Source organism: Mobula birostris, chromosome 21, assembly GCF_030028105.1.
Source record: "Mobula birostris isolate sMobBir1 chromosome 21, sMobBir1.hap1, whole genome shotgun sequence".
Taxonomy (NCBI): domain Eukaryota; kingdom Metazoa; phylum Chordata; class Chondrichthyes; order Myliobatiformes; family Myliobatidae; genus Mobula; species Mobula birostris.
Window position 1 is genome coordinate 26,174,241 of NC_092390.1, and position 12,097 is coordinate 26,186,337.

The following is a 12,097-nucleotide window of genomic DNA, read 5'->3' on the forward strand; positions in this document are numbered from 1 at the left end:
ATTCCAGGAATGAAAGGGTTATCATATGAGGAACGTTTGAAAGCTCTGGGTCTGTACTCGCTGGAACTCAGGATGAGGGGAAATCTCATTGAAACATTTCGAATGTTGAAAGGCCTAGACAGAGTAGATGTGGAAAGGGTGTTTTCCATGGTGGGGGAGTCTAGGATAAGAGGGCACAGCCTCATAGAGGGATGTCCATTTAAAACAGATGCGGAAAAATTTCTTTAGCTGGGGGTGGTGAGTTTGTGGAATTTATTTCCACAGGCAGCTGTGGAGGCCAGGTCGTTGGGTGTATTTAAGGCAGAACTTGATAGGGTCTTCATTGAACATGGCATCAAAGGTTATGGGGAGAAGGCCTGGGAGTGGGGCTGAGGAGGGGAATAAAGGATCAGCCATGATTGAATGGCGAAGTGGACTCGATGGGCCAAATGACCTAATTCTGCTCCCATGTCTTATGGTCTAAAAATGGCAAGTGACTCAAAGTCAACTTCTCAAATTTAGTTAAGACCTGCTTTATGTTTCATGTGATCTTTATGCTGTATTTTAGTGGTAGATTCTTGTGCATGTGAAGTTAATCTAGCATTATACACCACATGACATCACTATACATGCAAGTAGTTCCTCTGCACCAACATGGTATCTGCAAAGAACTGGAGAATGAAAATGGCCATCCAAACACTGATGATTGGGAATCTCCATTCTGTAGTCCTTGCTGGCTGTATAGCACTACCCTAAATATTCCATTCCCAAACCTTCCAAAACATTTATTCTTTAAGTAGTATTTACAAAGAGAAGATATAATTGAATGTTTTTGAAGAGTTTAAAGTGGTCTTTACTACTTACTTCTCAACTAAATCCACTTTTAATCGTGCAAGTTCAGACATCTCGGGAAAGGAGATAAATTTCCAGGCCAGTGGGTTTTCTTTTTCCCTCACAGTGACCTCTTCAATCTATTTAATAAACAGAAACATAATTTTCAGTAAATCACAATGAGTCACTATAATGTGGATTTATTGGTGCTATACATATATGAATATGAAGTCAGTATCAGATGTTCATTATGTTTTATTTGTAGAACTTAGCCTTTGTTTCATGAAAAATGTGCCTATATGTAACTCTACAGCAAATCAACAAATTATCTGACTACAGGGATAATGCAGCTACGTTCATAATTCTTTTTATCACAATAAAAACTCTTATCAGTTCATAACTATGATGATTTCACTGCCATATGAAACTTATCAGGTTTAATGTAGAACCTGAATGTCACCATTTCTTCTACACAGTTAATGCCGGTGTGGCTGTTAGTATTAGGTTTGCTGACTGTGAAGTTCTAAATTCAAACAATGATCTTAAGCCCTACCCAGTTATAGATAGTTATGGGTACCCTCACCAGCTAACAAACTAATCTAAACACAGTTCATTTATATTTAGTGACACACTCCTCAGGAGTTTGCGAAGATTTGGCATGAAATCTAATACTTTGACAAACTTCTATAGATGTGTATTGGAGAGTACATTGACTGACTGCATCACAGCTGGCATAGAAACATCAATGCATTTGTTGAACAGAAAATCCTACAAAAAAAGGATATATGGCCCAGTCCATCATGGGTAACACCCTCCCTATCTTTGAGTATATCTACATGAAACGCTGTTGCAGGAAAGTATTATCCATCATCAGGAACCCCTGGTACCTAGGACATGCTCTCTTCTTGCTGCTGACATCAAGGAGGAAGTACAGAAGCCTCATGACTCACATATGAGGTTCAGGAACAGTTATTACCCCTTAACCATCAGGCATTTGAACCAAAGGGGATAATTTTACTCATCTTCACTTGCCCCATCATTGAAATGTTCCCACAACCAATGGACTCACTTTCAAGGACTCTTCATCTCACGTTCTCAATATTTATGCTTATTTATTTATTATTATTTCTTTCTTTTTGTATTTGTTCAGTTTGTTGTCTTTCGCACACTGATTGATTGCCCAAGTTGGTGCAGTCTTTCACTGATTCTGTACTGATTACTATTCTAAAGATTTATTGAGAATGCCTGCAAGAAAATGAAACTGAGGGTTGTATATTGTGACATACATGTACTTAGATTAAAAATTTACTTTGAACTTTTGAACTTTACATCCAGACAAAATTCTTAAAATACATCTAATACTCACATTGGTTTTCTATCTTATATAAGATTTCCAAATTACAAATGATTTCTAAAACACAAAGGATTACCAAAACACGGATACAATTCCTATAACCAAAAAAAATACCATTGACTCACAGACGAATGAATGGTTCATTGCAGAAATCGAAGGCAAAGGAATAGATTCTAGTCCCCCATCTTTCTGTTATCCTTCTTGATGTTCCTGGACCTGACTGCTCCCTATATTTACTTTGTTTTTTTTTTTGCCACTGGAATGACTTCACACCATAAGACCATAAGAAACAGGAGCAAAATTAGGCCATTTGGCCCACTGAGTCTGCTCTGCCATTTCATCATGGCTGATCCATTTACCTTCTCAGCCGCAACCTCCTGCCTTCTCCCTGTATCCCTTCATACTCTATCATACTCTGCCTTAAATATACCCGATTGCTATTCCTCCACAGCCATCTGTGGCAATGAATTCCACAAAGACACCACACTCTGGCTAAAGAAATTCTTCCTCAACTTTGTTCTAAAAGGATGTCCCTCTACTCTGAGGCTGTGTCCTTTGGTCTTAGACTCCCCCACCACAGGAAACATCCGCTCCACATCCACTCTATTGACGTCTTTCAACATTTGATAGATTTCAGTGATGCGACCCCTCATTCTTCTGAATTCCAGTCATTCCTAAATCATTTTTGTGAACTTCTTTGAACTCTCTCCAATGTCAGCACATCCTTTCTTAGATAACGGGCCCAAAACTGCTCACTAATCTCCAAGTGAGGCCTCGACAATGCCTTATAAAGCTATTACATCCTTAGTTTTATATTCTAGCCCTCTCAAAATGAATGTAACATCATTTTTGCCTTCCACACCATTGACTCAATCTGCAAGTTAACCTTTAAGGAATCCTGCACGATGACTCCCAAGTCCCTTTGCATTTAAGATTTTTGAATTTTCTCTCCATTTAGAAAATAGTCTACACTTTTATTTCCTCCACCAAAATGCACTTCCTGACACTGTATTCATTTGCCACTTCTTTGCCCATTTTCTTAATCTACCTAAGTCCTCCTGTAGCCTTTCTACTTCCTCAAAACTACCTGCCCCTCCACCTAACTTCGTATCATCTACAAACTTGGCCACAAAGCCATCAATTCTGTCATCCAAATCATTGACGTGTAACACAAAAATCAGGGGTCTCAACACAAACTCTTGTGGAACACTACTAGTCACTGGCAGCCAACTAGAAAAGGTTCCCTTTATTCCCACTCTTTGCCTCCTGCCAATCAGCCAATGGTCTATCCATGCTGGTATCTTTCCTATAACACCATGAGCTCTTGTTAAGCAAGCTTTTGTGTGACACCTTATCAAAGGCCTTCTGAAAATCCAAGTAAGTAACATCCATTAATTCTCCTTTGTCTATCCTGCTTCTTATTTCTACAAAGAATTCCAACAGATTTGTCAGGCAAGATTTTTCCATTAGGAAACCATGCTGACTACGGCCTATTTTATCATATGCCTCCAAGAACTGCAAAACCACATCCTTAACTATTGATTCCAACATCCTCCCAACCACCAAGGTCAGACCAACTAGTTTATAATATTTTCTCCTGCCTCTCTCCCATCTTGATGAATGGAATGACATTTGTAATCTTCCATTTCATCAGAATCAGTTGATTCTTGAAAGATCATTACTAATGCCTCCACAATATCTTCAGCCATCTCTTTCAGAACCCTGGGGTGTATACCATCTGGTGCAGGTGACCTATCTACCTTCAGACCCTTCAGTTACCCAAAAGCCTTCTTCCTAGTAATGGCAACTTCAAACACTTCTGCTACCTGACACACTCAGACTTCTAGCATATTACTAGTACCTTCCACAGTGAAGTTTGAGGCAAAATACTTATTCAGTTCATCTGCCATTTCCTTATCCCCCATTACTTTTTCTCCTGCATCATTTTCCAGTAGTCTGATATCTACTCTTACTTCTGTTTTATACTTTATATATCTTAAGAAACTCTTGGTATCCCCTTTTATATTATTGGCTAGCTTACCTTTGTATTCCATTTATTCCCTCTTCATAGTTTTTTTTAATTGACTTCTGTTGGTTTTTAAATGCTTTCCAATCCTCTAACTTCCCACTAATTTTTGCTCAGTTGTTGGCTTTTATGTTGGCTTTGACTTCTCTTGTCAGCACAGTTGTGTTATCCTGCCTTTAGAATACTTCTTCCTCTTTGGGACATATATATCCTACATTACTCCCAGAAATTTCAGCCATTGCTCCTCTGCCATCATCCTTGCTACTGCTCCTTTTCAGGAATTTTGCCCAGCTCCTCTCTCATGCGTCTGTAATTATATTTTATATATAATTATCAGTACACATTTATAATAATCTTCCAGATACCTTTTTACACAAATGGTCTAAAAAGCATCTGGGGTCAGAGTTCCCAGATTCCTGCAATTAATGCCATGTAGCTGACTCTGAGAAAACAACTTCCAACTACACAGGATAACAAAGATTTTGCTTCTTGAATACTTTTAGGCTGCTGATCTTGAAAATCACCATGCAACACACACAAAATGCTGGAGGAACTCAGCAGGCCAGACAGCACTTATGAAAAGTCTCCACTGCTGACGAAGGGTCTTGGCCCGAAACGTCGATTAGACTTTTTTCCGTCGATGCTGCCTGGCCCGCTGAGTTCCTCCAGTATTTTGTGTGTGTTGCTTGGATTTCCAGCATCTGCAGATTTGCCCCTGTTTGTGACAAAAAACAACATGAAATTTCCTTAACACGCACCATTTTTTCTGAAATTGCCTATATTTGTTATTTCAATTCATACTTTGTTAGAATAACTGATGCCAAGATCAGGGAAGGCATTTTTGTTGGTCCACAAATCAAACAGGTCATCAATGACAGGCAATTCGAAGAGAAAATTACATGGACGTCAGTCAAAGATTTTGCTGAAAATTTTATTGGCAACTTCAGAGCACCAAACTACTCAGCTGGTTGACGACATGCTTCAAGCATACTAAACCATGAAGTGCAACATTCATTCCCATTTATACTTCTTCACTGAAAATCTTGGTGCTGTCAGTGATGAGAATATTGAAAGGTTTCACCAGAACATTGTGGTCATGGAGAAATGGCATCAGAGCAACTGGAATCCATCAATGCTGACTGATTATTGTTGGACACTTAAGCGAGAAGTCTCAGACACCAAATACAAATGAAAATCATCAACAAAACATTTTTAGCTGAGTTGAACCATTGCAAAGTGTCAGCACTATCATGCAGTTAAATGCATTACATTCAATTAAAGTTATTTTCTAGTTTTTCAAAATATCTATGTGGTACAAGTAGTCTGGAATTATATTTGTGTTCAGCTTCAAAAGCTCTGTCACAGCCACTAAAACATTCTGAGGAAGCAATATTTTTGAAAAAACTTTATTATCCAATGCTATTAAGAGATCAGCCATTTGATATGCCAAGTGATAATATCAATCTGGTCTGCAAGCTTCCTTGAACTAAGTAACTTAGCTAAATTGTCTGGTTTGAAACAAGCCCAATTAAGTAATCCCATTGTTTTACAATGCAAGTTTTGAGAAATCAGTCTAGGTGCTGTGACCTGGCATCTTGGGTGCTACAGTATGTTTGTTTGCAAAGCTATCCTTTTAACTTCAGACTAATTATTGTTTTCCATTTACATTAAGAACTGAAAACTGGCTTCTTTATTTCATTAAATATCATTGTGAGGCTTTTATTGGTGCTGTATAATTGAGATAAAAATGATTACATTAATAGAAATACATTTCCTAACTTAATTATTTCAATGTTTATCAAGATAATATTTTACAGTTGCCAAATAAAAACTGTGCACTCTCCATTGCAATTTTCACTGCAAGGAAAACTGAACTGTACAGTTTATTCTACCAGATTAGCCACAACTCAGTCCATTAAAGGGAAAATTGGTGAAAGTTATTTACTTCACATATGGATTGCAGAGAAGGAAGAACTTCTTATTGCAACAGATAGGTAAAATGCATGCAGTGGCCACTTTACTAGATACACCTGTACATCTACTCATTAATGTAAATATCTAATCAACCAATCAAGTGGCATCAATCATTGCATAAAAGCATTGTCAAAAGGTTCAGTTGTCATTCAGACCAAACATTATAACGAGGATGAAATATAATCTAAATGACTTTAAACATGTTGGTAACCATGTTAACAATTGTTGGTACCAAACAGGGACATTTGAGTACCTCAGAAACTGCTGATCTCCTGGGATTTTCATGCACAACAGTCTCTAGAGTTTACAGAGAATGGTGCAAAACACAAATTGAAAAACAAAGTCAGCAGCAGGTCTGTGGGCGAAAACACCTTAGTAATGAAAGGGTTCAAAGATGAATGGCCACACTGGGTCAAGCTGACAGGAATGGGAGAGCAACTCAAATAACCATGTGTTAAAACAGCGGTGTGCAGAAGAGCATCTCTGAAAGCACAACAAGTTGAACCTTAATGGATGGGCGACAGCAGCAGAAGACCATGAACATACGCTTAGTCCTCTTGTACCTAATAAAGTGATCACTGAGTGTACATATATTTTCTTTAGAATATTGCCAGGATACTTTTCATAACATTTTTATATACATGGTAAAGGAACCTTGTATGAATACTCAAGAAATGGTTGATTAAATGAACAAATATTAAAACTATCAGAAATAAAGTCAAGTAATGAGATGAAATTATATTAAATATTAGGGTACCCTACAAAATTATGTTGAAAGGAAAGAGGAGCGCAGAAAGAATAGAATAGATGAAGAATGGAGAAGAGTCACATTTGTGAGAAGGAGAGTGGAGGAGTATTAAGGGTAAAAAAGATTTGGGGTAAATGAGAGGTACTTCCCAGGGGAGTAGAATAGTGGAGAGAGGAAACAGGACAATAAGTGATATCTAGCTTGAGTTCTGCAATTATTAAATTACACTATGTTTTTTTTTCTTTTCAGCTGATTCCTGGTTGAGGGCTTTGGGATCCTGATTGTTGGCTTTGGGTGAATCAGAATATGACATGGCACAGGCAGCTGCTAGTGCCATTACTCTGCACATTACATTTAAGTTGTAAATAAGTGACAAAGTATATTTTGAAACTATTCTGTTTTATAATCAGAGTAACTGAGTGAAAAAGAAGAAAATAATGCTTAACCTTTATAAGCCTTAGCTGGAAAAGTGTATCCAAAACTGGGTGCCACACTTTGGAAAGGATGAAAAGACCGTGGAGATGTAGTAGAATGATAAAGCCAGAAGAGTTACTAATCAGAGGAAACAGATTTATGCCGTCAACTAAACCAGGTGAAATGAGGAGACTTTGTTTATAAACAAAGCAGGTTCTTTTGCAGAATGTACTATATCCCTGAAAAGGCAGTGGAGATTCAGGGATAACTTTCAAAACAGAATTGGGTTAATACATGAAAAAGGAAGAAACCACAAAGTAATTGTATAGGAACATGGAAAAACAAGGGAAAAGGATCAATGCCAAGGATCAAGGCCTGAAGACAAATCAAAAGTTCGAAATTTGACCCTGGAGTCAAGAATGCAAATCTCTGCAAGTCCACTGGGAAGGTTGAAACACAGTGACTGAATCTATTAAAGGCTAGAGGCCTGTACTGGGGTTAAAGGACTGTGCACATGTGTGGGTGGGAGGGAGGAATGGGCCTTGTTTTGCTTTAGAAACATAGAAAACCTACAGCACAATACAGGCCCTTCGGCTCACAAAGTTGTGCCGAACATGTCCCTACCTTAGAAATTACTAAGCTTAGCCATAGCCATCTACTTTTTCTAAGCTCCATGTATCTATCCAAAAGTCTCTTAAAAGACCCTATCGTATCCGCCTCCACCACCGTTGCCGGCAGTCCATTCCACGCACTCACCGCTCTTTGTACAAAAAACTTATCCCTGACATCTCCTCTGTACCTACTCCCCAGCACTTTAAACCTGTGTCCTCTTGTGCCAACCATTTCAGCTCTGGGGAAAAAGCCTCTGACTATCCACACGATCAATGCCTCTCATTATCTTGTACACCTCTATCAGGTCACTTCTCATCCTCTGTCGCTCCAAGGAGAAAGGGCCAAGTTCACTCAACCTATTCTCATAAGGCATGCTCCCCAATCCAGGCAACATCCTTGTAAATCTCCTCTGTACCCTTTCTATGGCTTCCACATCCTTCCTGTAGTGAGGTGACCAGAAATGAGCACAGTACTCCAAGTGGGGTCTGACCAGGGTCCTATATAGCTGCAACATTACCTCTCGGCTCCTAAATTCAATTACATGATTAATGAAGGCTAATACACTGTATGCCTTCTTAACCACAGAGTCAACCTGCGCAGCTGCTTTGAGCATCCTATGGACTCGGACCCCAAGATCCCTCTGATTCTCCACACTGCCAAGAGTCTTATCATTAATACTATATTCTGCCATCATATTTGACCTACCAAAATGAACCACTTCACACTTATCTGGGTTGAACTCCATCTGCCACTTCTCAGCCCAGTTTTGCATCCTATCAATGTCCTGCTGTAACCTCTGACAGCCCTCCACACTATCCACAACACCCCCCAACATTTGTGTCATCAGCAAACTTACTAACCCATCCCTCCACTTCCTCATCCACTTCCTCTAGTTGACGTTTTGAGTGGAAACTCCAGCAGAACAACATGAGAGAGGTCTGGAGGGGGATGAGGACCATCACTGGGTTCCGGCAAACTAGCAACAGAGGAGCTGAAGGCAGTGCGAACAGGGCCAATGAACTTAACCTGTTCTTTAACAGATTTGATATTGTGACCCCTGCCCATCCCACACATGAGCCATTTGTTGTCGGCCCCCAACCAACACATATTCCACTCTCCCCTCCTACCCCTCCTCACAGTCCCCCACCCTGCTCTCATGACTATACCACTTCCCCACATGAAACCACCACGGTGAGCTTCACAGCTCTACAGGTGAGAAGACAGCTGAAACGTCTCAACCCAAGCAAGGCTGCAGGACCGGATGGTGTCAGTACCAGGGTTCTCAAAGCCTGTGCCCCTCAGCTATGTGGAGTACTTTGCCATGTATTCAACTTGAGCCTGAGGCTCCAGAGGGTTCCTGTATTGTGGAAGACGTCCTGCCTCGTCCCTGTGCCGAAGGCGCTGCGCCCCAGCAGCCTCAATGACTATAGACCAGTGACATTGACCTCCCACATCAGGAAGACCCTGGAGAGACTTGTTCTGGAGCTGCTCCAGCCTATGGTCAGGCCACACTTAGATACCCTCCAGTTCGCCTACCAGCCCCGACTAGGAGTTGAGGATGCCATCGTCTTCCTGCTGAACCGTGTCTACGCCCACCTGGACAAGCCAGCGAGCACTGTGAGGGTCATGTTTTTTAACTTCTCCAGTGCATTCAACCCCATCCGCCCTGCTCTGCTGGGGGAGAAGCTGACAGCGATGCAGGTGGATGCTTCCCTGGAATCATGGATTCTTGATTACCTGACTGGCAGACCACAGTACGTGTGCTTGCAACACTGTGTGTCCGACAGAGTGATCAGCAGCACTGGGGCTCCACAGGGGACTGTCTTGTCTCCCTTTCTCTTCACCACTTACACCTCGGACTTCAACTACTGCACAGAGTCTTGTCATCTTCAGAAGTTTTTGGATGACTCTGCCATAGTTGGATGCATCAGCAAGGGAGATGAGGCTGAGTACAGGGCTATGGTAGGAAACTTTGTCACATGATGTGAGCAGAATTATCTGCAGCTTAATGTGAAAAAGACTAAGGAGCTGGTGGTATACCTGAGGAGAGCTAAGGTACCGGTGACCCCTGTTTCCATCCAGGGGGTCACCTGGAGGATTACAAATACCTGGGGATACAAATTGAAAATAAACTGGACTGGTCAAAGAACACCGAGGCTGTCTACAAGAAGGGCCAGAGCCGTCTTTATTTCCTGAGGAGACTGAGGTCCTTTAACATCTGCCGGACGATGCTGAGGATGTTCTACGAGTCTGTGGCGGCCAGTGCTATCATGTTTGCTGTTGTGTGCTGGGGCAGCAGGCTGAGGGTGGCAGACACCAACAGAATCAAGAAACTCATTCGTAAGGCCAGTGATGTTGTGGGGATGGAACTGGACTCTCTGACGGTGGTGTCTGAAAAGAGGATGCTGTCTAAGTTGCATGCCATCTTGGACAATGTCTCCCATCCACTACATAATGTACTGGGTGGGCACAGGAGTACATTCAGCCAGAGACTCATCCCACCGAGATGCAGCACTGAGTGTCATAGGAAGTCATTCCTGCCTGTGGCCATCAAACTTTACAACTCCTCCCTTGGAGGGTCAGACATCTTGAGCCAATAGGCTGGTCCTGGACTTATTTCATAATTTACTGGCATAATTTACATATTACTATTTAACTATTTATGGTTCTATTACTTTTCAAATCTTTTTATTATATATATATATATAGGAAAAATAACATGAGTACATTGAAGTAACAACACTTACAATGCCTCAAAAAAAACCCATCATCTTAAAGATTGAAAACAAAATTTTGTGATAACAAAAAAAACCTACTGAGCAGAAAAGTGAGAAGAAAAAAGGGAACCCATTTGGTGTACAACCCCGGAGCCACGCGTCATACAAAAAGCTTCTAAAAATAAACATCAAACCGCCAGCTAGAAACAAAATTATACTAAAAGAATTTACAATTAGATCGTGGAAAAATTATATCAATTAACTCAAATGATAATAACGAGCAAATGAGCCCCATCTTTTCTCAAAATCAATTAAAGGTTCAAAGGTTCGACTTCTAATTTTCTCCAAACTAAGACATAGCATCACTTGAGAGAACCATTGTTACAAAGTGGGAGCTGATGTATCCTTCCACTTCAACAAAATGGCCCTCCTAGCTATCAATGAAACAAATGCAATAACATGCTGGTCAGACACAGAAATACCATGAATATTTTGAGGAACTATTCCAAAAAGCACAGTTAATTTATTAGGTTGTAAATTAATTTTAAGTGCTTTAGAAATTGTTGAGAAAACCGACCTCCAGAACTGTTCCAATATAGAACAAGACCAAAACATATGTGTCAGTGTAGCTTTCTCAGTTTTACATCTATCACAACAACTATCAACATTAGGAAAGACTTTAGAAAGTCTCTCCTTTGTCAAATGATAACGATGTACAATTTTAAATTGAATCAATGAACGGCTAGCACAAATTGAAGAAGAGTTAACCAACTTCAATATCCGCATCCAATCCTCCGTCATAAGAGTCAAATTAAGTTCCTTTTCCCAATCCTGTTTAATCTTAGACAAAGGACACTTATCCCATTGCAATAATAAATTATAAATTCTTCCAATAGAACCCTTAATCAAAGGATTCATACTCATAATAGTATTTAACAGGTCAGCCTCCAATATGTAAGGGAAATTACTTAAATATTGTAAAAAATGTCTAACTTGAAGGTATTGCAGAAAGTGTGAATATGAAAGAGAATATTTATCAGTTAATTGTTCAAAGGACATCAATCTATCTTCTTTAAATAAATCCAAAAAAGAATTAGTACCTTTATTTTTCCAAAGTAGAAAAATTGGATCACTCAAAGAAGGCTTAAAAAAGTAATTTCGGTAAATAAAACCACAAAGTTTAAATTTTTTAAGATTAAAGGAATTGCGGAACTGGAGCCAAATTTGTAAAGAATACTTAGTCACAGGATATAAGTTTAAATTAACAACTTTAGCTAATTGCATAGGTAAAGGAGCCCCCAATAACGAAGTTAAATAAAACTGTTTTATAACTTTTAGTTCCAGATCTACCCAAATTGGCCAATCAATCTTATCAACCCAGTATAACCAAAAAGACATATATTGCAGATTAACAGCCCAATAATACATTCTAAAATTAGGCA

General features: G+C 39.7%; 1 protein-coding gene across 2 annotated transcripts in view; it reads right to left on the reverse strand.

Annotated features, from left to right (window-relative positions):
• Nucleotides 1-12,097, reverse strand: part of cabcoco1 (ciliary associated calcium binding coiled-coil 1) — a 100,551-nt gene that overhangs the window by 68,678 nt on the left and 19,776 nt on the right. For both annotated transcript variants that reach the window (XM_072239715.1, XM_072239716.1), the window contains exon 2: nucleotides 844-950. In XM_072239715.1, the coding sequence (XP_072095816.1) occupies nucleotides 844-950 (107 nt within the window). The remainder of the gene's footprint in view (nucleotides 1-843; nucleotides 951-12,097) is intronic.